General features: G+C 44.7%; 1 protein-coding gene across 1 annotated transcript in view; it reads right to left on the minus strand.

Annotated features, from left to right (window-relative positions):
• The window catches only part of CIMIP2A (ciliary microtubule inner protein 2A), a 70,806-nt gene that overhangs the window by 12,941 nt on the left and 30,530 nt on the right, over window positions 1-27,335 (minus strand). Inside the window, exons 3-4 of the mRNA XM_065418998.1 lie at window positions 26,706-26,789; window positions 12,752-12,846 (exon numbers count right to left, since the gene is read on the minus strand). Coding sequence (XP_065275070.1) covers window positions 12,752-12,846; window positions 26,706-26,789 — 179 coding nt within the window. The remainder of the gene's footprint in view (window positions 1-12,751; window positions 12,847-26,705; window positions 26,790-27,335) is intronic.

The following is a 27,335-nucleotide window of genomic DNA, read 5'->3' on the forward strand; positions in this document are numbered from 1 at the left end:
CGGCAGTAGGAGCTGCAGCAGCGGCTGCTCCCGAGTCCGGCTGCCCAGGTGGGGAGAAGGAACAGCCGCTGCCTGGCCCCGTGGGCCACCCCCCTACTCTCCCTCCAGGTACCGCCCGAGTCCTGCCTGCGCTTGGGGCCAGGCCGGACTCACTCACCCCGGCCCCGCATTCCCCCTGCGTCTCCCGGGCCTCCCTCTGCCGCCGTTTTTTATTTTTGCTCTGGTCACCCTGGGGGCGGAGTTGGGGTGGGGACTTTGGGGAAGGGGCGGAGTTGGGGCGGGGCCGGGGCCCCGTGGAGTGTCCTCTTTTTGCAGGATTGATATATGGTAACCCTACACACCAAAGACAACACTTGTAGCCAATCCTATTGTAAACTATCTAAGGATTTATTCACTAAGAAAAGAAATGAGTTATTTACAAGGTATGAGCCTAAGGGGACCATCTGTGCCTCGACGGTACGGCTAATATAATAATCCAGGGTGCTGCTTGTTACTGGTTTGGTAAGATCTAATTATAGATAAGGCTAAGATTTTTGTCGTGGTTATTTTTAGTAAAAGTCACGACAGGTCACGGGCAATAAACAAAAATTCATGGAAGCCGTGACCTGTCTGTGACTTTTGCTGCTGCAGCTCCATGGTTTCCCCTGCCACCGTGGTGGCTGGGAGCTGCATGGTTCTCTCCCCCCATCCCTGCGAGGCTGTCCCTGGTTGCTGGAACCCTGAGGAGGGCCCCCTGAGGAGGCTGTCGCCTGTCGCTGGAAACCTGCCAGGGCCCTGCTGGCTGATAGCTCCTGTCCCACAGCCCCAGAGACTGAAGCAGAAAATGTCACGGAGGTCTCTGGAAGTCACGACTTCCATGACTTCTGTGACCTCCGTGACATAAACGTAGACTTAATTATAGACTATACCACCAGTTTGGGGTGTCTGCCCTGTTTCCTGACAGACTGTCCACAGTTTGGCACTCTCAGTTGTGAGCCACATATCAGACAGCATACAGGGGTTAATATGAGAACTGAAATGTGGAAAAGGAACTGGTTAATGGGGAGACGACAATGTGTCGTACTGAAAGGTGAACTGTCAGGCTGGAGGGAGGTTAATAGTGGAGTTCCTCAGGGATTGGGCTTGGGACCGATCTTACTTAACATTTTCATGAATGAAAATTTTCATTCACTCCCACAAAAAGTGTGCTAATACAATTTGCAGATGACACAAAGTTGGGATGTATTGCCAACATGGCGGAGGAGTGGAATATCATACAAGAAGATCTGGATGACTTTAAAAACTGGAGTAATAGAAATGGGATTAAATTTAATAGTGAAAAGTGCAAGATCATGCACTTAGGAACTAACAAGAAGAATTTTTGCCATAAACTGGGGATATATCAGTTGGAAGTGACAGAAGTAAAGAATACTTGGGTGTATTGGTTGATCAAGACTGACTAAGAGCTGCTAATATGATGCAGTCGTGAAAAAGGCTAATGCAATCCAAGGATGTATCAGGCAAGATATTTCCAGTAGAGATAGGGAAGTGTTATTGCCATTATACAAGGCCCTAGTGAGACCTCATCTGGAATACTGTGTGCAATTCTGGTCTTCCATGTTTAAGAAAGATGAATTCAAACTGGAACAGGTGCAGAGAAGGGCTACTAGGATGATCAGAGAAATGGAAAACCTATTTTAGGAGAGGAGACTCCAGGAGTTTGGTTTGTTTAGCCTAATAAAATGAAAGCAGAGGGGATATATGATTGCATCAGAGGAATAAATACCAGAGAGGGAGAGTGTGGTGGGGCAACTGCCACACACACAGAGAAAAAGGGGTTAAAAGCAGCACCAGGGAGGCTGCGCAGCACCCACTAATCAGGAAGGGGCTTATTGAGCCCACCAATAGAGGGAAGGCTTGCTGGAGCAGCCAATCAGGGCCGGCAAGGGCCATATATAAAGGGCTGCTCAGCAGAGCAGAAGGGACTCTCTCCCTGGAAGGCAAGGGAGGAGGATGGTCTGCCTGAAGAAGCACCATAGAGCAGAGCAGAGCAGAGCAGGCAGGGGCAGGGGCAGCAGAATGTGAGGGTGAGCTGCTGGCTGACCACTGCCAGGCTGGGGCCTTGCTACAAGGGCTGAGAGGGTGCTAGGGCTACGGGGGAAGTGGCCCAGGGAAATAGGCAGCAGGTTGGAGGAGGGCAGTAGGTGGCTGCCGGCTATAGGGTCGCTGGGTCGGGACCCAGAGTAACGGGTGGACCTGCCCCCCCCCTTGCACCCCACTTGCCAATGAGGAGAGTGGCTGGTATCCAGACTGCAGTTTGCCCCTGAGGCAAGTGGTGGGATTAAGGACTGCCAGTCCCCTGGAAGGGGGAAATACCAGAGTGAGGGCACAGTCAGAGGACCGTGCCCAGAAGAGGATGCTGCAGTCTAGGGAGCAATGCGGGCTCAAAGAGTAGAGACAGCGGCGATGGCAGGCGTGACACCGCTAGCTGAAGGTGGACTGGAAGGGCCGAGAAGTTCTGGAGCAGCCTTCCAAGGGGAGCAATGGAGGCAAAAAACCTAACTGGCTTCAAGACTGAGCTTGATAAGTTTATGGAGGGGATGGTATGCTTGAGACTGTCTACAATGGCATGTAGCAGATTTGTGACTGCCAGTAGCAAATAGCCCTAACAGCTGGTGATGGGACATGAGATGGGGAGGGCTCTGACCTACTACAGAGAATTCTTTCCCAGGTATCTGCCTGGTGGGGCTTGTCAACATGCTCAGGGTACAACTGATCACCATGTTTGGGGTTGGAAAGGAATCTTCCCCCGGGTCAGATTGGCAGAGACCCTGGATTGGCTTTTTTTTTTTTCCCCTTGCTCAGCAGTGTTGGACATGGGTCACTTGCAGGTTTAAACTAGTGTAAAGGATGGATTCTTCGTAACTTGAAGTCTTTAAATCATGATTTGAGGACTTCAGTGACTCAGCCAGAGGTTAGGGGTCTATTTCAGGAGTGGGTGGGTGAGGTTCTGTGGCCTGCAGTGTGCAGGAGGTCCGACTAGATTATCACAATGGTTCCTTCTGGTCTTTGAGTCAAATCTTGACAGCCTTAACTCTGTCGAAAATCAAAAGGTTGTTTGCAGATGCTTCATATGACAGGGTCATAATTCAAAATGATCTGGACAAATTGGAGAAATGGTCTGAGGTAAACAGGATGAAGTTTAACAAAGACAAATGCAAAGTGCTCCACTTAGGAAGGAAAAAATCAGTTTCACACATACAGAATGGGAAGAGACTGTCTAGGAAGGAGTACGGCAGAAAGGGATCTAGGGGTTATAGTGGACCACAAGCTAAATATGAGTCAACAGTGTGATGCTGTTGCAAAAAAAGCAAACATGATTCTGGGATGCATTAACAGGTGTGTTGTGAGCAAGACACGAGAAGTCATTCTTCCGCTCTACTCTGCGCTGGTTAGGCCTCAACTGGAGTATTGTGTCCAGTTCTGGGCACCGCATTTCAAGAAAGATGTGGAGAAATTGGAGAGGGTTCAGAGAAGAGCAACAAGAATGATTAAAGGTCTTGAGAACATGACCTATGAAGGAAGGCTGAAAGAATTGGGTTTGTTTAGTTTGGAAAAGAGAAGACTGAGAGGGGACATGATAGCAGTTTTCAGGTATCTAAAAGGGTGTCATAAGGAAGAGGGAGAAAACTTGTTCATCTTAGCCTCTAAGGGTAGATAGAACAAGAAGCAATGGGCTTAAACTGCAGCAAGAGAGGTTTAGGTTGGACATTAGGAAAAAGTTCCTAACTGTCAGGATGGTTAAACACTGGAATAAATTGCCTAGGGAGGTTGTGGAATCTCCATCTCTGGAGATATTTAAGAGTAGGTTAGATAAATGTCTGTCACGGATGATCTAGACAGTATTTGGCCCTGCTATGAGGGCAGAGGACTGGACTCGATGACCTCTCGAGGTCCCTTCCAGTCCTAGAATCTATGAATCATACTTTCCAAATCCTTAGAACTCACAGAAATCTTGTGCAAAGGAGAAACATTTAAAAGAGTGAGGGTAATTTTTTTGCAATTTTTCTTCATAACTGAAAGCTTCTGAAGTATCTGCTACAGAGAATTCCATGAAGAACTTTCCTCTTTCAAAATGGCTACCATCTCCCATTTTTCTCAATAGAAGTGAGACTGTAGGTTGCCCTTAAAGAAAAATGTCCACTGTCTCCATTCATCAGCTCCTCAGGTGTTCCTTTCTAACTTCTGACAACATCATCTTCCCTAAGAGCAGATTGGCTGTCACTCACTCTGGGAACAATCGGAGATTGTCCTGTGTGGACCAGATGAAGGGTCAGGTAGTCTCAGCCCAGAGAATTTCCAGATGGATCACTTCCTGCTTTATGATGGCATATAGGCTAGCCCAGGCCACACCTCCCGAGAGACTGGTGGCTCATTTGACGAGGGCTCAAGCGGCTTCCATTGAGTTTCTCTGTAATGTTTCCATACTGGACATTTGCGGGGCCACTTCATGGTCCTCTGTGCAGACTTTTACCGAATGCTATGCTATTACTACTGCAGCTAGGTAAGATGCAGACTTTGGAAAGGAAGTTCTGCAGTCACTGTTTAAGTAGACTCCAAGCCCCACCTCCTGCCATTATGGCTTCTGAGTCACCTGAGTGGCATATGCGACTGCAAGCACTCAAAGAAGAAAGGTTACTTACCTGAACTGTTGTTCTTTGAGATGTGGGTGCAGACTTGTTCTCCATGACACTCCCTCCATCCCCTCTGCGCTGGAGTCTCCAGTTTTGGCTTTTGGAGCAAAGCAACTGAGAGGCATCGGAGCAGCACTTCCCTTAAATAGCCATGGGAGGGGCTATGCGGGGTGAAAGGGAAGGTGTATTGTGCCAATGTGTACTTCTAGGCAAAATTATCTAGCTTTGATGTGCTGGGTGCATGCACACTTGAGTCAGTGGAATACACATCTGCACCCACATCTCAAAGAATAACAATTACAGTTAACATAAATAACCATTTTTTACGGTGACTCTGACCAAACCCTCCAAAACCAGCTGGCTCCATTTTCCACCTGAGTAACCAACATGCAAAGAAGCACCTGAAAGTCACCTTCTCTGACACCAAACTCAGGCATGAGGCTTGCCTGAGGTACAGTATCTGCATCAGGCTGCTTAGGGCACTGCTTTCAGCTGCCTCTTCCTGGTCACAGACTTACAGCAGCCGGCCTTTCTCTTTGGACTGAGTCGGTGTCTGTCTACCTTTTGTACTTTTTCCTATATTTGTTCTTATAGGTTATTGTAACATCTTGTGAACGTACACTCACTTCTTACAGGTGAGCTCACAATTAGGGTAAACTTGTAGGCCTAATTATCACAACACTGGTTGAAGTCCTGAACCATAAGATTAGATTATTGTCATGATCATGATGCAAACTTGTGAAGGAACGTCTAAGGCTTGTGACATCACCAGCAGTGACATCCCCAGAGGGGGTGGAGACTCTGGGGGGCTTGATCAAGCATGGAGCGATCTTGAGAGGGGGATCTGGGAATGGTGACAGGGCATCAGGAGCAGGGGGGTCAGACAGACGGTCTGGCTATCCTTGCCTGAAGAGGTGGGCTAAGAGAAGAAGGATTAGTAGGGCTCTGAAGAGACTGTATGTATCCCTAACTAAAAAAGCTTCCCACATGGTGAGCTTTGGTGGGGAGAAATTCCTGAGAGAAGATGGGGGACTCCAAAGCTATCCCAGTAACCCAGCAACAAGGTTTGGTGGTGAGAGATGACATGACACACAGACAGGTCACAACACAATATCTTTGTAAATAAATGAGATGCTCAAGACAGACAGGGTAAGATGAACAATTTCTGTATATAAAATTATTTCTTTAACACTTCCAGTTCCACATTAGATTATATTTGATCTTAGTACAATAAATAAGATAGAGTTAGTGAAAACAAAAGTAAGACTAAGCTTGCTATGTACTACTAGGATATCACGTCTCAAAGTGATGAGACATCATAATTACCTCATGCTAGAGTGTATCTCTGAGTTTCCAGGTCCTGTGGAGAAAATACTTTATATCTAAATGAGACAAGGAGTGAATACTGGATGACGGCAGCAAAGGTACCAGATAAAGTTGCCAAGTTTATAGGGGTTAGCTTTTTGCCAGAGGTTGTCACACAGAGGTACTAATGTTATTACCATGTTGGGTCAATGCATGCAATCCTATTTTCCCCATAACCCACAAGGGAAGGGGAGGAATAGGAGATTCATAAATTCACAAATTCGAAAGCCAGTGGGATGACCATGAGTAGGCTCAGCAGAATTAGATTTTTATTGTTTTATAATTTCAATGGATAATATCCATGTTTATTTTTAAGCATTTTTAATCAATTTCAATATTTAGTTACAGGAAATTATGTGTGTGGGAGGGGGTCAGACAATAATTATTTAATGACAGACTATGAGATTCAAAAAATTAAAGCTTTATAATTATTAAAATATAAATCAATGTTGCATGTCAAAATATACAAGGGAAATATCCTTAAATCAAACTCTCAAGTGCTCAAGCAGCATTTTTCTTATTTTGCCTGTCTGTAAATTTCAGCTATTATCAATGGAAATAATTTTTTCATTAGTTTGTATGTGTCTGGTGAAATCAATGTTTACTGACATTTACCAATAAAAATGTAATGCTTCCAAGCCTACCCATGACCATCCAGCCTGACCCTCCACCACACATAGACCACAGAACTTCTCCCGGAAGCTGGATTAAAGAATAGCTTTCACTTTCAGAAAGATATCCAATCTTGTCTTCAACTTTCCACGCACTGTAAGTACCTCCTCTCCAGTACACTGTGCCAATGATTATTCACCTGCACTGCTAGGAAAGTGGGTCTATTTCAAGGTTGAAGTTGCCCTGCTTCAGCTTTCTTGCTATGCCTTTGCCAGCAAGGTTGAAAAGCTGCCACTATCCGTTCTCGTCCCTGTGTGAGTACATCACACTACACACACAGTGACCGAATCGTCGCTCAACCTTCTCTTTGAGAAGTTGAATAGGTCGAGCTCCTTAAGCCTCACGTCATAAGGCTTGTTTCCCTAGCCCTGATCATTTCTGTGGCCCTCCTTTGAACTCTCTCCAGGATGCCCACATCCTTCTTGACGTGCAGACTCCAGAGAACTGGATATGCCATTCAGTGTATAGGGACCCTCGGTGCCTAACTCAGGCTTTGTGAATCACCGGGATTTTTCTGGGCACCTAAAAGTTAGACACTGTGAGGCTGAGCATCACAACACCTAACTCCAGGCTTCAGCTCTTTGGAGCAGGGCCCATTTGTTGGTTCTGTGGTTGTACAGGGCCAACTAAAATGGAGTCCTGGTCCACAGCTAGGGATTCCGAGGCCCTGGGCAATATACATTAGTAACCCTAATACCACAGATTCACACAACCGCATTGTCATCTTTTCCATTCCATTCTTTGTATGGTCTAATGTTTTGTTTGATATTTTGAGCACTAATGCCCATGAGCAGAGGTCTTCATTGAGCTGTTCACAATGATGCCTAGATCTATCTAAGTGCTAGTGTGTATAATACTAGTATGTGACATGCTTTTAGATCTTTTCCTTCAGTATGAATTGTATATTTTCATTGCCTAGTTTTCTGCAGACCTAATGAATCTTTCTTTTTCTCTTGGTTAGTTCCCAAGGTTCAGTTGGATTTCCATATTAAGGAGCCTATTGTCTACCTTCTTTTTACCCAGAACTCAAGCAATATAAGCAATACACTTTATTAATTTATAGTACCCAAAATCCTACTAGGTGCTTTATGAAAAAAAATACACAATCCCGGCCCTTAAAAATTTACAATATAAATTTACAATGTAAAGTTACATGACACAAGGTGTCAAGCATTAGGGGAAAGCCTGGGGCTTGGAAAGACGTGAGTTACAGCAATATGGTCATGCAGTTAAGAAGTAAAAACCGTGAACATTGTTGACTTGCTTACTGTGGGCATCACAGAAGAGGTGGATTTTAAATGAGGCTAAGGCAATAGTTGAATGCATTAAAGTCGGAAGGGTGTTCCAGACACATAGTGTGTGGAAAGAGTTGAGGATGCTTATGGGAAAATCAGATAAAGCTTATATTTGATGGAATGGAGGAGGAACCAGCGCAGAGCTTCAAAGAAGGGGGTGACAGGGCCAGACTGACAGCTATGAAGATTATTTTTGCAGCTATGTTCTAGAGGCCTACAGGGGCGGGGGGTAATGTGAGTGAGGAGGAGGCCAGGCAGGAAGAGATCACAATAATCAAGATGGTACAGTACATGATATGGGCATGAGTTAGAGTTTTTGCTGTTGGGAGTGAGAGAAGGGTCATGTCTTGGAAGTGGAGTGGAAGAAGAAACAGCAGGGTTTGAACATGGATTAGATGGGAAGGGAAGAGTGAGATGAATGGGAGAGTTGATAGTGACCTGAAGGCTGGAAGCTGGAATGAATACCAAGATGGTGGTATTACCAACAATAACAGAGACAGGAGGAAGAGGAGTGTGTTTAGGAGGGAAAATCAGTGGATCTCTCTTACTCATGTAAAGTTGTAATTGTCTGAGAGATATCCAGGGTGAGATGTCAGAGATGCAAGCTGAAATGGGACTGGCTAGAGGGGGAGAGGTAGATTTGGGAGTCATCTCCATAGAGAGGATAGTCAAAGCCATGGGAATGGTTAAGGTCACCCAGGCAAAGGATGTAGAGAGAAGTGCAGGGACCCAGCCCTGTGGGCCGCCTCCTCTGCACAGAGACTGTAGGTGGGGAGAAGATGGAACCAGCAAAAAAGATGTGGAAGAAGGAATGAGAAATAGGAGGGGAACCAAGAGAGATTGGTATCATTAAAGTCAAGGGAAGAGAGGAGGAGGGAGTGATCAGCTGTGTCAAAGATCAGTGTTGAGGGAAAGTGAGAAGGTGCTAGGGAAGGAGGGACAGACCTTACCAATCTTCTCTGTAGCTAGTCAGGAAATTTCCTTTGGAAAGATTGTCCAACAGAAAATGACCTTTTTGTAAAATCAAAATTTTCTGTGGGAAAATTTAAATTTTGTCCCAAAATTTTAATTTTCTGTTGGGGAAATTGAAATGATGGCTCCCAGGGAGAATGTGAAATTGACAAAAGCCTTCCTGGTGGGCAGCCAGGGAGTTGAGAAACTCCATTTCAGATATCCCAAAATGGAATTTTTCTGAGTTTTCTGTCCCATGAAAATTTTTTTTTCTTTTCATTCCAAATCAAGACAGTTTTTTCCTGAAATCTCAAAATTGTCTGTGGGATGAAAATTCCTTTTTTCTGGTCAGCTCTCGCCTTCTCGAAGATATCCGAGAGATCCTGTGCCGAGAGGAAGGGAATATGGGGCATGGGGAAGATTTTGAGGGAGTCACCAGTGCTGAATAAGCAACAGAGTTTGAAGGTCTGGGTCTTAGTGAGGAAAATGCAGTCCTGTTTGTCAACGAAGAAGGCAGAACTGAAGGAAGACAGGATACAGTTATCTGTGAGGGGTCTGATTTTCTGCAGAGGTACCACACTGTGGAAACAGGAGGATGTGGATGTTGGATCGGAGCCAAGGTTAAGAGTTAGTGGGATGGACTATGGGAGAGAGGGGCAGAGGAGTCAAGGATGGAGAGAAGGCATCAACAACAGTCAATACAGATGGGGGAAACAAGGGAAGGAAAAAAGGAGCTGCAGAGAACATGGACAGTTATGACTGGAGGTTACAGAATAGGAAGCTAAGAATTATCAGACTGAATCAGACCAGAGCTGCTTCTCATCCAGTCTCCTATCACTGACATGAGCTGGTTCAGATGATACTGTAAAAAACTCTGCTTCAGCAAGAGAAAAGAAAGGGATAAGGGATAGAAATAGAATCATTACAAGACGACTGCTAGGTACTTTAGCCAGGAGAAATGGTTAGAATTTCTACTGATGGGCCTGACACTTGGGGAGATTGGGCTGGAGCCATACAGCGGTTTGCCCCAAGATCATATGAGATTAAACCAGAAAGAGGGCTGTACCCGAGCCAAAACCACAAAACCTGCCACAGGTTCCAGGGATTCCCTGACATAATGCCTTGCCAGGAGAAGAATATGCCTGTGAATCTACCTGTTTAACAGCCTGTTGGCTTGCCTGTGACCTCACTTGTCCTCCTAGAAATGGAACAGCTTACTGAGGACTCCAGGCCAGGGCTGCAAACCACCCAGCACAGCACAGAGCCATTGAGCTCACTAGTAATGACATGTCAGACACACCCAGAGGTGAAAGTAAGCCGGTCTGGTCCGGTACGGCGTACTGGCAAGAGCCAGTACACTGTCAACTGTACTGGCTTCCCCAGGCTGGTGATTTAAAGGGCCCGGGACTCCCAGCAGTGGCCGGAGCTCCAGATCCTTTAAATTGCTGCCAGAGACCCGGGGCTCCCGGCCACCTCCACAGCTGGTAGCTGTGGCGGTGATTTAAAGGGCCTGGACTCCCAGGTGCCGCTACCGCAGCCAGAGAGCCCTGGGCCTTTTAAATCTCAATTTAAAGGGCCCGGGGATTTAATGGTCCCACCTCTTCCGGTTGAGGCCCCGCCCCTTCTGGGTGAGGCCCCGCCCCCCTGCTCAGGCGTACCGGTAAGTCCTTTAAGTTACTTTCACCCTGGACACACCAATGCCACCGCAAGAGCAATTCAATCTCAAGGCCCTTCAGCTATCTGGCCTGTTCGCCACCCAGAAAAACAGAGTGGCCGAACAATTTCAAAAATGCAAAGACACACTGAAACCGGTTGATTTTCTGTAGGGTTAGTTGTGTTGAGGTGATCAAACAGAAAAGTTTAAAATTAATTGTTTTGTGAAAGGGGAAGTGTATGTGGAGCAGCATCTATTGTTATGTAAGCGTGTGGGTTTGCCTGATGAATTCAAGGTCACCCTTCACACCCCAATGCAGTGAATGCTAATAAGAAGAGAGTTGCCTGGTGTGTGTGCTTGTTAGCTGGATGTAAAGTTCAAATAAAGAACACAAGACAAGCTCTCCTCGTGTTAATGTGGAGAACAACATCTGCTTCATGGCTTGACGCAGAAGGGTTCGTATTCCTTCCAAAACACTTGGGATTTTTCAAATCTTTGTTACTGTAATTCTGGATGATCTCGTTAACTATATAAGTGTCCAATTTGCTTCTGAATCCTACTAAACCATTGGCCTTGAGATCTTGTGACTAAGTTCCACAAGCCATTGATTTGCTCTTTTGACTGATGCTGCATGTTGTGCAGAGCTTTTCACTGAATTGTCTACAGTGATGTACTGGGACATCACTGGGGGTGTGAAGTGGGATTTAACACAAAAGACAGAACATTACAGGGTGCTGCTAGGCACTACTGTAATAATAATAATAAGAATTAATATGGGGTGATGTTCATTGGAGAGGATGGGACATCATGAGGTGTAGCAAGAGGGTAAATTTCACAGGGAGCTGGTGTAGGGAGAAGGTAGTGCACCATGAAATGCTGTATGGGAGTATAAATGGTAGTATTGCTAACTTCAAACATTAAAAAATTATGAGTTGGGCCTCCCAAAATCATGAGATTTTTTGGGGGGGGGTGGGGGGGGGAGTTATTTTAATTTTTCTTTTAGTTCTGAACATTTAGAGGGCATTTGGGTCAAATTCTCAAGTTTTTCTCCTCAGCCATGAAGACTAGAGACTTACTTTTTGTTTTAAATAAAAGCTGAGATGATTACATAATCACCTGACTCCAGGTGCTAGTGATTTAATAAAATCACAAGAGCTGACAACATTGAAACGGTCCCTTTTTAATAATGAAGAGTAAATTGTTAAAAATGGCATCCAGAAATCTCTCTTCAATCACTGGGTAATGTGAGCAAATTATAAGAGTGCAAGTAGAGGGATAAACCTCGAGGTTTAGGCTTTACAGAGTGCTTCTTCAAGCAAAACTCCCATGAATTCAAGGAAGGTCTGAGTTAGAATTAAGGGAAGGTCTGCACTCAAAACGTTGCAGACGGGAAGGCTTCTCCCATCAGAGCAGGGACTCCACTCCCGGAGAGGCAGCAGCTAGTTGGCAGGAGAAGCCCTCCTATCAACATAGTGCTGTCAATACCATGGGTTAGGTCAGTATAACTGCATCACTCGAGGTGTGGATTTTTTACACTCCTGAGGAACGTAGTTATGCCAACCTAATTTCCTAGGGTAGACCCGGCCTAAGTGAGTGCTTTGGGCATTGTTACAGAGCCTGGGTCTTATAAGAAGTTGCTGAATGAAGAAAAGGAGATGATCTAGCAGTATCCTACTGACATGCTACCCATTATCAGGTATTTATGGTGTACATCTTAGCAGCCATATAGCAGCATTGTAATGCTGTGTTGTAGCTGTGTCAGTCCCAGGAATTAAAGAGACAAGGTGGGTGATGTAAATATCGTTTATTGGACCAAGTTCTCTTGGTGGGAGAGACAAGTTTTCTGTCCCACCAAGAAAAGTTGGTCCAATAAAAGATATTATCCTACTCACCTTGTCTCTCTAATATAGTATCATTGTCACTTTGCTTAGTTGATCAATCAGAAATGGAACGGCTTTTCAGTTCATTCTAATCAGTTACGGCAAATGACATTTCTTCAGCCTATTACCTAGGAGAGCTTTATCCTGAATATAGAAGAGCCCACATCCAGCTCCTGTTACAGTCAAAGGAAAGATTCTCAATGAGAGATGGGTCAAGGCCTAAATCAGTTTGCTGAAAAAATGCATGTCGCTATAATTTACCTGATTTCTGTCAAATTCATTCATGGCATCTTTAACTCCCTTGAGGTAGTTAACACCCATGATCCAGGTGAAGCGCGGTACGAATCCAGTGTAGCCTTTAGGTGAAGAGAAGAGAGCACATTAATTGCTTGAGAACACATCACTACACACTGTTTGGGGCTCAACAATATACAAGCAGGAGCATTTGGGAGAATTAGATACATATATTTAAAGTCCTATTTTTGGCAAATTCAGATTTTTTTAAACCATCTCTAGATTAAATTTTAAAATCAGATATTTCACACACATTGGTCATTTTGAAACATGGCTTTTTTCATTATCCCAGGGAAAATCCTGAGAGCTGGAGGGGCCTCTTTATCTATATATGACCTCCATATAATGGGAACAGAAATACTGTTTCCTCATAACCAAAAGCCCTGTGAATGGTATGTCGTAGTGGAATACATAGCCAAGTATATGAAACACGAAGTCCATCTTTCATTCCTCATGTTCCTTTTCCCCTCCAGCAACTTCTCACTGAGGATCAGAGAAGAAAGAAGCTAGAAAGGGGGGGGAAGGCAAAACAAGGAAAGAATAAAAAAAAAGAATTCAGAATCTCCTCCTCCCATAGACAGAGGCTCCCTTTGGAGGCAAGGTAATTCTGCTCCCTAGACCTTCAGCTATTGGAGCCAGGAGTACCTCATCCACTCCAGACCGATAAGACTGTACTTTCTTTTCTGCCCCCACCCAGAAGGGATTAAGAGGAGATAACTTTCTGGTGCAGTAGCCCCACGTGGCCTTGTAAAGTAGGCACCAACCCTCTGGCTCAGCCTTTCCAAGTGCCATGCATCTCATCATAGGTCTGTAACATCTCAGGGAGGGAGCAGAGAGGCAAATAACTTTTGTGTGTGCACTTTGCGACCCTTTTTATGAACGAAGGCCTCATACCCCTGCCTGAGGGGAGGCAACTCTCATTCACATGTTTCATGGATTAGGTAACAGTCACTCCAGGCACAGCTGAAAACAGAACCTTGGTCAGATAGACCTAAGCCTCATCCATGTTGCCATACTGTCTTTCAGAAGGAATGTGCCAAACTGTGTGGTTGTCTCTGCTGTGTCTAACTGCATGACCAGTCTCTTCCCAGACCCAGGAATAAAACCCAGGAGTCATGATGCCCAACACTGAACTGCTGTCTTATAAATCGTTGTCGATCCCCTTGGCAAAGCATGTGTTATGCCTCCCTTTGTGGCCTGGTCCACACTGAGGATAGCAAGGTAGCACTGATGCTAGTTACTCCTATAGCTGAAGTGACAATGCTCTATGATGTGAATCTGAATGTGATGGTTTAATCCCTGCTAATGCTGGTGGAATGTATATAGATATGAGTCCATCTTAAATTGTGAGTCCGGTGGCACCTTAAAGACTAACATTTATTTGGGCATACGCTTTCATGGGTAAAAAACCTCACTTCTTCTGAAGAAGTCTTTAAATCACGATTTGAGATTCTTCAGAAGAAGTGAGGTTTTTTACCCATGAAAGCGTATGTCCAAATAAATCTGTTAGTCTTTAAGGTACCACCGGACTCCTTGTTGTTTTTGTGGATACAGACTAACACAGCTACCCCCGATACTTAAATTATTGTGAGGACCTTGGAATGATTGTACTTCATGAAATGGTTTTATTTTCCAGAACACTATATTTATAATTGAATTTGTATGTATTAATATTTGATTTATTGTTCTATTTAATGTAGGTAATTTGAAGAATAGAAGCTCTCACTTTAAGAATATGAACGTTACAGAATATGCTTGAAAGAGATTTTGCCTGTAAGGTCACTGAGTGGTAGACCTCATAAAACTTGATTTAATAAACTAAAATTTCCAGAAAGCAAGCATTGTTCTCAAGGTGTAACATTAGCACTTATTAGAGGCCTGGATTCGTCAGGGCACTGCTACTCATAGACGTTAAGGCCAGAAGGGACCATCATGATTGTCTAGTCTGACCTCCTACACGTTGCATGCCACAGAACCTTGCCCACCAACTCCTATAATAGACCCATAATCTCAGGATGATTTACTGGAGTCCTCAAATCGTGATTTAAAGACTTCAAATTACAGAGAATCCACCATTTACACTAGTTTAAATCTACAAGTGCCCCATGCTGCAAAGAAAGGCAAAAAAAACCCCACAGTCTCTGCCAATCTGACCCAGGGGGAAATTCCTTCATGACCCTAAATATGGCGATCAGTTAAACTCTGAGCATGTGGGCAAGATCCAGCAGCCACACACTTGGGGAAGAATTCTTTGTAATAACTCAGAGCCCTCCCCAGTTAGTGTCCCGTCACCAGCTGTTAGAGATATTTGCTACTAGCAGTCGCAGATCGGCTATCTGCCATTGTAGGCAGGCTCATCATACCATCCCCTCCATAAACATGTCAAGCTCAGTCTTGAAGCCAGTTAGGTTTTTTGCCCCCATTACTCCCCTTGAGAGGCTGTTCCAGAACTTCACTGCTTGGATGGTTAGAAACCTTCATCTAATTTCAAGCCTGATCTTCTTGATGGCCAGTTTATATGCATTTGTTCTTGTCAGCATTGGCCCTTAACTTAAATAATTCTTCCCCCTCCCTGATATTTATCCCTCTGATATATTTATAGAGAGCAATCATATCTCCCCTCAGGCTAAACAAGCCAAGCTCTTTGAGTCGCCTCTCAAAAGGTAGGTGTAGTGGGGCGGTCACCCCACTCTGGCTCAGAAAGGGGTTAAAATCCAGCCCTTGGAGAGGGCTGAGGCTGAGAGCCAATCAGGAAAAGGCTGGGAGGCAGCCAGTCAGGGCCAGGCTGGGCCCTATAAAAGGGCTGCAGGGCCAGAAGGTAGTCAGTCTCTCTCCAGCCTTGCAGAGAGATGGACCTGGCTGCCTGAAAGAGCAAAGGGTACCTTGGACAGCGCAGTGCTGGGGAAGGGCAGGAGGAGCTGGGGGAGCTCCAGCCTGGCTGTCAGGGCGGGAAGAGGTATTAGGGCTGTGGGGAGGCAGCCAGGGAAGGAAGAGGCAACAGGTCCAATCCGATGATGAGTGGCCATGTCAGACTGCAGTTTGCAGGGAAGGGGCTAGATGAAGACTGGCAGTGGGTCAGTGAGGTGAGGTGGGCTTAGGGGATTGGGGTTCCCTGGGGAGGGGAGGACCCTGCGTGTGGGGGTACTGCTGGGGGGCAGTACCCAGGAAAAGGGGCACCGCGGGCCGATGAGGGATGCAGGGCCTGAAGTACAGTGGTGGAGACTGACTGGGAAGTAGGTATCAGTAGGGAGACACCGGCCAGCAGGAGGTGCTCCAAGGCTGGGATGAGCTAATTCCCGAGGTAACCAGCAGGAGGCGCTGTGGCAGTGAATGCACGCCATGTTACAGTAGGTTTTCCATTCCTTGGATCATCCTAGTAGCCCTTCTCTGCACCTGCTCCAGTTTGAATTCATATTTATTAAACATGGGAGACCAGAATTGCACACACTATTCCAGATGAGGTCTCACCAATGCCTTTTCTAATGGCAATAACCACTTCCCTATCTTTACTGGAAATACCTTGCCAGATGCATTAGTCTTTTTCACAGCCACATCACATTGGCAACTCATAGTCATCCTGTGATCAACCAGTACAACCTGGTCTTTCTTCTTTTCTGATGCTTCCAACTGATAAGCCCCCAGCTTATAGCAACATTTCTTGGTGTTAGTCCCTAAGTGCATGACCTTGCACTTTGCACTATTAAATTTCATCCCATTTCTATTACTCCAGTTTTCAAGGTCATCCAGAACTTCTTGTATGGTATTCTGGTCCTCCCCCATATTGGCAATACCTCCCAACTTTGGGTCATCCACTTATTTTATTAGCACAGTCCTACTCTTTGTGCCAAGGTCATTAATAAAAATGTTAAATAAGATTGGTCCCAACACCGATCTCTGAGGAACTCCACTAAAAAACTCCCTCCAGACTGACCGGGGCCAAGCTAACTGGAGCCCTCCCCCCATCCTGGCATGCTTGGCCCCTGACCCCGGCAGCCGAGCCTGGGCAGGGAGCGGGCCGCCACTGACTCTGAGCCAGGCTCTCAGGCAGAACCAGCTCTATCCTGCTCTCCGCCCGGCTGTCAGGACAGTGGCTGAATGTGCAGGGAGGGAGACACAGGGGGGAAGACGCAGGGAGAGAAGGACAGAGTCGTCGTTCCCCCCTCCCCCCCGCAGGTAACATGGGGCAAGGATAGCGCTGCGGCCCCAGGCTGGGTGCAGGGTGGGGGATCACTGGGCAGGGGAGACATGTACGGTGGTCACATGCCCCCCCCCCAATATAAGGAGTCATATATGCTAGAGATAGACAAGGATGGCCAGGCTGTGGCCACCAGAGAGAATAGAATCAGGAAGAATTCAACACAGCTCCAAGTTTCAAAACAATGCCGGTTCTTCAACGGGGAAACTGGGGAAGATAATTTTCAGAATCCAGCAGGTCCAAGGGAATGGAGAGATGCACGGGACACACCAGTGGATGGCAGCTCAGCCCAACCTGTAAGAAAATCAAGGTTGTCCACAAAGAGTTCTCCAACCACCCAAGGAAGACAGATGATCCTTCTTGTGGAATCAAATACTCAGAAGAATCAAAAGAATATTCTACAAGGGACAGGCGGACAACAGGACAATGTGCTGCATTCCCAGGGCTAGGCACGAGATGTCACACTAAGGTTTGAGAGGCTTTTGAAGTCGATGGGAAAAGATCCACTGGTGATGGTTCAAAGTAGCACTAATGACACTGCATCACAGCATATCTCACAGATAGTAGATGATATCAGGAAACTTGGAAGCATGGAAATCTAAGCCATCTTCTCTTTAGATCCTTTCTGTCCCATGAGTAAAAGACAGAATGCAGAAGATTCTGAAAGTGAACTACTGGTAAGTGGTGTAGGGTGGAGCATTTTGGTTTTGTGGCACATCGGCCCACCTGCTATGAGGAGAAGGGGCTGTATAGTTGGGATGGTTTCCACCTCAGTAGAAGGGTGACCCATCACCCCAGAGATAGGCTGGCTAGAGTAGTCAGGTGCGCGTTATGCTAATAACAAAAGGGAAAGGGAAAAAGAGGGAAGATAAGCACTCAGCAGCACAAAATCAAGATATTGGGAACAAAATTAATCAAGGAACCAAAGGATATGAAGAGAAGAAATTCTTTAATGGCTGGTAGACCAATGCTAGGAGTCTGGATAAGAAACAAAAGGCACTGGAATTCCTCATTTATAAGCATAAATTTGATCTACTTAGTATTACTAAACCCCGGTGGGATGAGTCACACTATTGGAATGTTAAAATCAATGGTTCTAACCTATTTTGGAAAGCTCAAGTGGGCAAAAGGGGAGGGAGAGTGGCACTCTTCAAAAGTAGCATTTCCTGTTTCTGAGTGATGGATAACTTGGAAGAAAATTATCTTGACTGTTTATGGATCAATATCCTAACAGATAAAGCACAAGATGGGGTATTAGCTGGTGTCTGCTACAGACCACCTAATCACACAAGGGAACAGGATGACTGGCTCCTTATACACCTTTTTATAATGGGCAAGAAAAAAAGTTAAAAACAATTATGAGCCATATCAGCTGAGAGGAAGAATTTAATCAGAAAAATGTGAATGATAATTAGGAATTGTTTAAGAAGACTTTGCTAGATGCCCCCAAAGCCACTGTCCCACAATTGAGGAAGAAGGCTGTGCTGGTTAAAAAACCGTGCTGGTTTAGAGAGGATGTGAAGGCAGCTATAAAAATAATATATAACAAGTGGAAGAAAGAGGAATTTGATAGTAATAAATATAAATCAGAAGCCATGAATTGTAGAAAATTGATAAAGGAAACAAAGGGACACAAGAAGAAATCTATGGCCAACAGAGTTAAAGAAATTAAGGAGTTTTTCAAGTATATTAGGAACAAAAAGAATCCTAAAAATGATATTGGTCCACTACTAGTGGTAGAATTATCAATAATAATGCAGAAAAGGCAGACATGTTCAATAAATATTTCTGTTCTGTATTTGAGAAAAAACAACAGATGATGTAACCATATCATATGATAACGCTGTTTCCATTCCTCTAGTATCTGAGGAGGATGTTAAAGAGAAGCTACTAACGGATATTTTAAAAACCAGGAGGTCTGGATAACATACATCCAAGAGTTTAAAACAACCTGGCTCAGGAGCTTGTTGGTCTGTTAATGTTGATTTTCAATATGTTTTGGAACAACAGGAAAAATCCAGAAGAGCAGAAGAAAGCGAATATTGTGCTAATAAATTAAAAAGATGCATGAGATGACGCAGGTAATTATAGGCCTGTTGGTCTGACATCGATCCCAGGCAAGATAATGGAGTGGATGATATAGGACTTGGTCAATAAAAAGAGTTAAAGGCGGGTAATATAATTAATGCTACTTATCATGGATTTGTGAAAATAGATCCTGTCAAACTAACTCGATATCTTTTTTTGATGAGATGACAAGTTTGGCTGATAAAGGTAATAGTGTTGATGTAATGTACTTAGACTTCTGTAAGGCATTTGACTTGATACAGCATGACATTTTGATTACAAAATTAGACCACTATAAAATGAACATGGCACACATTAAATAGATTAAAAACTGGCTAACTGATAGATCTAAACATGTAATTGTAAATGAGGACTCATCGTCAGAAAGGTGTGTTTTTAATGGGGTCCTGACGGGATCAGATTTTGGCCCTATGCTATTTAACATTTTTATCAATGACCTAGAAGAAACCATAAATTCCTCACTGATAAAGTGTGCAGATGACACAAAAATTGGGTGACTGGTAAATAATGAAGAGGACAGGTCTCTGATTCAGAGTGATCTGGATAGCTAGGTGATCTGGGTGCAAGCCAATAATGTGTGTTTTGTTTTAATATGGCTAAATGTAAGGTCTTACATCTAGGAACAAAGAAATGAGGGATCATAGAATCTCAGGGTTGGAAGGGACCTCAGGAGGTCATCTAGTCCAACCCCCTGCTCAAAGCAGGACTAATCCCCAGACAGATTTTTGCCCCAGATTCCTAAATGGCCCCCTCAAGGATTGAACTCACAACCCTGGGTTAAGGAGGCCAATGCTCAAACCACTGAGCTATCCCTCCCCACAATGGGGAGGGGGAACCCTGTCCTGGAAATCAGTGACTGAAAAAGATTTGGGGATAGGGGTGGATAAACAACTGAACATGAGCTCCTACGGTGACACTGTGGCCAAAAGGGCTAATGGAACACTTGGAGGCATAAACAGGGGAATCTCAAGTAGGAGTAGAGATACTATTTTACATTTGTATTTGGCACTGGTGCAACCGCTGCTGGAATCCTATGTCCCATTCTGGTGTCCACAATTCGAGAAGGATGTTGATAAATGACAGAGCATTCAGAGAAGAGCCATGAGAATGATTAAAGGATTAGAAAACAGGCCTTATAGTGACATACTCAAAAAGCTCAATCGATTTAGCTTACCAAGGAGAAGGCTAAGGGGTGACTTGGTCACAGTTTAAAATACCTACACGGGGAACAAAGATTTGACAATGGGCTCTTGGATTTAGCAGAGGAAGGTCTAACACAATCCAATGGCTGGAAATTGAAGCTAGATAAAAAGGCACACCTTATTTCCAGTCTAAATTGAAGTGAGAGTAATTAATCATTGGAACAATTTACCAAGAGTTGCGGTGGATTCTCCATCACTGACCATTTTGAAATCGAGATTGGCTGTTTTTCGAAAAGCTCTGCTCTAGGGATTATCTTGCGGCAGGTCTCTGGCCTGCGTTACACAGAAGATCAGACTAGGTGATCATAATGGTCCCTTCTGGCCTTGGAATCTATAAATCCAATCAGCAATAGACACTCTGCACCTCTCACTTTGCAAAGAATCACAATCTTCCTCAGATTGATGGGGATTATATCTTCAGAAATTTACATCACCCTTTATATACGTCTCAAAATGAGAACCCTGAAACACTGGCTGGCAAGGACCTGATGACCACGTGCAGGCAGCAGGTATCAAAAGTTTCCCATTCCAAAGAAGATGCTACTGTCTCCAAATTGTTGGTTTTAACCTCCCAGCATCCTCAGAAGTGTAGCTCCAGCTATACCAATTACCACAGACAGAGCCTGCATAGGCCGGAAAGCTCATTGCAACAGTATGACAGCATGAAGGATTGGAATCTCCTCTACAGGAAGTTACGTATCAACCTCTGACAGCAATTAATTGGGCATTAAAAACATTTCTACCTTATTGCCAGCAGAGAGATGTCCATATTGTCAAGGCCAACACCACAGCAGTGATTTACATAAACAAACAGGAAGGTGCCCTTGGCACAAAACTGCGCAGGGAGGGAATAGCTCTGTGGGAGTGGCACATTCTCCTCGATATGTATCCAGTGGCCTTACACCTAGCAGGGAAAGACAACAACCTAGCAGACCAATTAAGCGGAAAATTATGGACACTCATGAATGGGTCACTGAAAACATTGGTACCAAAAGTGATCCTCGCCTGGTGGGGCCATCCAGACATGAACCTTTTCATAGCTAAACAGAAGGCGAATGCTGAAAATTGTGCTTGAAAACAGCGTGGTACAGTCATTCCATCTTGGCTGCATTCCTCACAGCCTGGAGCCAAAGGCCTCTTTATACGTTTCCTTCTTTTCCACTCATACGGAAGGTCATAAGGATGGAAAAGCAGGACAAGACCAAAATGATTTAAATTACACCAGCATGAGCCAGACATCAATGGTTCCCTGACCTGCTTCACCTCTCAGCAGGGAGCTATCAATGTCTCCTTGTCTCCCCAGATCTACTGACTCAGCAGCACAGTTGAGCTTAGCATCCAGACCCGGTCTCCCTTCACCTCACTGCTTGGGCAAATAGGACTTTAACCCACCTGGAATTACTTTGTTCAATTGATGTTCAAAAGTTTTAGTTCATTCTAGGAAAAAAACCTCATCTCAGAAGTGATACAGTTTAAAATGGAAAAGATTAATGCTTTGGGCAAACATCCGTCCAATCCATATTGGAGTATTTGCTGCAGCTTAGGCCTGGTCTACACTACGACTTTAATTCGGATTTAGCTGCTTTAATTCGAATTAACGCTTGACCCGTCCACACAACGAAGCCATTTAATTCGAATTAAAGAGCCCTTTAATTCGATTTCTGTACTCCTCCTCGACGAGAGGAGTAGCGTCAAAATCGGTATTGTTAATCCGAATTAAGGTTAGTGTGGCCGCAATTCGATGTTATTGGCAATTAGATGTTATTGGCTACCCACAATGCAACGCTCTGGAAATCGATGCTACTACGGTAGCTTGGACGCACACCACCGAATTAATGGTGCCTAGTGTGGCCGAATACATTCGAATTTATAAAATCGGTTTCCTAAATTCGAATTATATAAATTCGGATTAATCCCGTAGTGTAGACATACCCTTAAACTCTGAGGCCTCTCACTATTCTTGTTAAGGTTCATTTCTCAGCCATATCAGCCTCTATTCCACCGCTGACAAAAGATCAGTGTTTGCCCATGAAAGTAAAAAAAAAAATTCCAAGAAGTCTCAACAATATCTACCCTTCTGTTAAAAGTCCTACACCTTCGTGGGATTTTAATTTGGTTCTCACACAGCTAATGAAGCATCTATATGAGCCAATGGGAAAATGTTCTTTATTCTATTTATCGATTAAAATAGCATTCTTGGGTGCAGTTACATCTGCAAGAAGAGTAAGCAAAATAGATGTACTCAGAACAGAACTATACTTTACAATTTTCTGTAAGGACAAAGCAGTTTCTCCCAAAGGTAGACACGAATTTTCACATCAGTCAATCAATACATTTTACCTCTGTTTTTTCCTGAACCTCGTTCACGCAAGGCAAGGTAAATGCCATATGTTAGATGTAAAAGGAGCTTTAACTTATTATTTAGACAGGACTAAAGAATTCAGGCATTCTCTAAATGTCTTTATCTTCAAAAGAACAGGAGTACTTGTGGCACCTTAGAGACTAACAAATTTATTAGAGCATAAGCTTTTGTGGGCTACAGCCCACTTCTTCGGATGCATATAGAGTGAAACATATATTGAGGAGATATATATCCACACATACAGAGAGCATGAACAGGTGGGAGTTGTCTTACCAACTCTGAGAGGCCAATTAAGTAAGAGAAAAAAACTTTTGAAGTGATAATCAAGATAGCTCAGTACAGACAGTTTGATAAGAAGTGTGAGAATACTTACAAGGGGAGATAGATTCAATGTTTGTAATGGCTCAGCCATTCCCAGTCCTTATTCAATCCTGAGTTGATTGTGTCTAGTTTACATATCAATTCCAGCTCAGCAGTCTCTCGTTGGAGTCTGTTTTTGAAGTTTTTCTGTTGTAAGATAGCCACCCGCAGGTCTGTCATTGAATGGCCAGACAGGTTAAAGTGTTCTCCCACTGGTTTTTGAGAATTATGATTCCTGTCCGGACAGTCTCTACGCAAAAGAATTAATGGACACAAATCTGACATCAGGAATCATAATACTCAAAAACCAGTGGGAGAACACTTTAACCTGGCTGGCCATTCAATGACAGACCTGCGGGTGGCTATCTTACAACAGAAAAACTTCAAAAACAGACTCCAACGAGAGACTGCTGAGCTGGAATTGATATGTAAACTAGACACAATCAACTCAGGATTGAATAAGGACTGGGAATGGCTGAGCCATTACAAACATTGAATCTATCTCCCCTTGTAAGTATTCTCACACTTCTTATCAAACTGTCTGTACTGAGCTATCTTGATTATCACTTCAAAAGTTTTTTTCTCTTACTTAATTGGCCTCTCAGAGTTGGTAAGACAACTCCCACCTGTTCATGCTCTCTGCATGTGTGGATATATATCTCCTCAATATATGTTTCACTCTATATGCATCCGAAGAAGTGGGCTGTAGCCCACGAAAGCTTATGCTCTAATAAATTTGTTAGTCTCTAAGGTGCCACAAGTACTCCTGTTCTTTTGCGGATACAGACTAACACGGCTGCTACTCTGAAACCTGTCTTTATCTTGTACTCTGACAACAAAAAAGAGCAGACCATGTCTTTCCAACCATTACCCAGATGGCCTAAGCACTATGTAGAAGAGGCCTACATTTAACTGCTGTCCATTTCCATCAGGGGATAAGGTCCCACCCTACCAAAGCCAAGGTGGCTTCAATGGCATGCCTAAGACACATACCAATTACAGAAATTCAGAAAGCCGTCAAACAGAGCTTCAGACACATTTAAAAAAAACATTGCTCTCTGGACCTAGGGTTCAGCTCTGCTACTCAATTTGGCAGAGCAGTCAGTCAATTCTTAATTAAGACTCCTCGTCCTACCTTCCTTAGCCGGACTACTGTTTGGCAATCTATCCCATGCATGGGAATATGTGGAGGCCATTTACTTGTAACCAGAGTTCTTTGAGATGGACTCTGCAAATTCACTCTCCCTCAACCACCTTCCCCTCTTCCTCAGAGGCCTACTTACAACGTGGACCTGAGGAGGTGGTGATGGAAGGACTGAGACGGACAGAGTGCCGGGGGCCCTTTTATAGCCTCACTCTCAGAACATTCAGGAACAGTGAGGGGGAGGAGCAAGAGGGGGCGTGCGAGCGCTCCAGTGGGCACTGCTATGTAAGAGTCCGTCTTCAGAGCTGCACCAGCCGACGCATCCCATGAGTGGGCATATGCAGAGGCCACTCAAAGACCTCCGGTAACATGTAAGTAACCGTTGTTCATTGTGCAGTGAGTGCTGAGATTCTGTTCAACCTGGGCTAGAGAAAAGGAAGGAGACATAGTCAGAGGTGGATTCATAGATCCACCGATTTTAAGGCCAGAAGGGACCATTGTGATCATCTGCTCTGCTGGTGTGGCACAGGCGGAGAATTGCACGGAGTGATTTACCATATTTTATGTATTGTACTTTGAATGTATCAACTCTGATGGCGGTATCCTTCTTAAAGACAAAAATTAAAACTGGGTTAACCTTTCCCCTCTGAATTAGAGACAGACTAAAACCGGAATCTTCTATCTGACCTCACCCTTATACCTGCAACTGGACTTTTGGGATCAGCTCCAAACTTGGGTGTTGCAACACCTAACCCCTAGGTGCCTGGCCACCCAGTGGAATTCTCATCCCCAACCTTAGGGCCCAGGCTCTTCATATTATGCCTGGGGACAGTTAGGCACCTACGGGAAGGATCCTCAGAAGACAGCAAACTGGGAAGGGAGCTGCCAAAGCTAGCCAGGAGTGAAATGCAGAGGAAAGGGATGGAGCTTAGATCCAGATCTTCGATGGTAATTAGGTGCTTAACTCCCCCCATTGACGTAGACTTTAGGTGCCTGACTGACGGACCAGAGATAGATCCTTCCTTCTGCTCAGGATCTTCAGCTGTGAACTCTCTCTCCTGGAGTGAGGCACCAAAGCGAGGTCAACCACTCAATCAGCCCATGCCCTCACAGCAGCTGAAACCCTGAGTTTTCTAACCCAAACCCAAGTGTGTGAGACAGACGACCCAACAGCCTAGTGGACAGGGCACTCATCCAGAGCATGGAAGGCTTGTATTCAAATCCTGGCTCTTCCTGATTTGGAACAGGGACTTCAGCCCACCTCCCAGGTGAGTGCTCCAACCACCACACTGTTGGGTGCTCCGGGGTGGGAATCTATCCACTTGGTATAAGTAATTAGCTATTAATTGGAGCAGGGACGTCAGCCTGGATTTCCCACATCCCAGCTAGTGCCCTGATCACCAGCTTATAGAGTCAGTCTGTCTTAGCCAGGGATTATATTTAATAACTATTTCAACAGGAGAAATTCAAAGAAGCCTATCCCAGGAGAACCAATAGCTATGGTATTCACTAGGGATGTGGGAGACAGAGCAGGGATTTGAAGTTGGGTCTCCCTTAAACCTACCTGAAGGAGGGCTCCAAAGAGGATGGAGCTCGGCTGTTCTCAGTGGTGGCAGATGACAGAACAAGGAGCAATGGTCTTAAGTTGCAGTGGGGGAGGTTTAGGTTGGATATTAGGAAACACTATTTCACTAGGAGGGTGGTGAAGCACTGGAATGGGTTACCTAGGGAAGTGGTGGAATCGCCATCCTTAGAGGTTTTTAAGGTCAGGTTTAATAAAGCCTTGGCTGGGATGATTTAGTTGGGGATTGGTCCTGCTTTGAGCAGGAGGTTGGACTAGATGACCTCCTGAAGTCTCTTCCAACCCTGATATTCTATGATTCTGTGATTATCCCAGGTGAATTCCTTAATTACCTGGATGGGTGCACACACACAAAAAATGCATGCTCCGAGGGCTGTCTTTTGTGCTGGTATCAGGTCTTAGGTGTGCACACCTCCCAGATAGGGCCCCACCGGTGAGATGGGGCAGTTTGAGCACCCTGCTTCAGGGCCATCAGGGCAAGAGCTCTGAATAGCTCATTAGCTCTGGGGTGGTGTCTGGACTTAGGGGTTCTGCATATGCCCACCATGAAAACTTAGTTAACTACAGCATAGGCAGCAGGTGAGCAGCTGGTTGGAGAATTTCATTGGCACTTAAATGTTGAACGTAGGTGCCTGAAGGGACAGATAGGCACCGAAGTAACTTCCTGAATTTGGGCCTTTGTGATTGGGGAAAAAAGGAATTTGGATTGTAATCAAAACTCAACCAATGAGGAGTTGCTAAACCAAATCAGGCATCCATAGATCTGTTTAACCCAGCTGGCCTTGCACCACTCATCCAGCCTCTGTGTCTTGGTTTCTCCATCTGTGAAATGTGGATAATGATACACCTCTTTGAAATGGAGTGGAAGCCACTGGCAAATTTCTAAGATTTTCAGAGGGAAAAGAGGATGAGGAGAACGTTCATTTTGCAGCAAAATGGTTGAGTAACTGCTTGGGCTAATCCTGTATGTGGTCTTGTTCTCTCCTACCTGAAATGGCTTTCCGTTGGATCAGGTTTGGGACATCCAGCTGTGGGAGCTGATTGTATCTGCTTAGATCCACTGTCTCAGTCACTGCATCCAAAGGCACTCCCTCAATCCTAACAGGCTGAAAACCAAAGTAAAACAAGTGCCAATGAAATCTTCTTCCTCTCTTGGGTCTCTTATGTTCCCAGCATTGCCAGAGTCCACAGATCACATCTCCTGCCTGTTTTTATCCCTTTACTGTACTTTAACACCTGGGACTAATCTGAGAAACTCTTGTGCAGTCACTAATATGGCAGATCAGCTGGCTAGCCATGGCAAATTTTCAAGGGTTCAGCTGAGAATAATGGGAGCTGTTAAGTGCCGAAATCTTTTGAAAATCGGTCCTATAAACTAGTCCTTAGAGCAAGGGGCAAGGATGCAGGACTCCTTGGATCTGCATCCAACACTGCTACTGACTTGCTTGGGAAAAATCACCTAATCTCTGCCTTCAATGGATTTGCACAAACATGACTGATTATAACCTGGTAAGGAATCCTTTTCACTCATAGCAAGGAACAGACTGCAGCACACTCTCCCATAGCTGGGTTGGTGCTACAGGGTTAAAAGGAATAAAACACAGTAAAATCTTGGTTC

Source organism: Emys orbicularis, chromosome 18 (genome assembly GCF_028017835.1).
Source record: "Emys orbicularis isolate rEmyOrb1 chromosome 18, rEmyOrb1.hap1, whole genome shotgun sequence".
In the NCBI taxonomy this organism is placed as follows: domain Eukaryota; kingdom Metazoa; phylum Chordata; order Testudines; family Emydidae; genus Emys; species Emys orbicularis.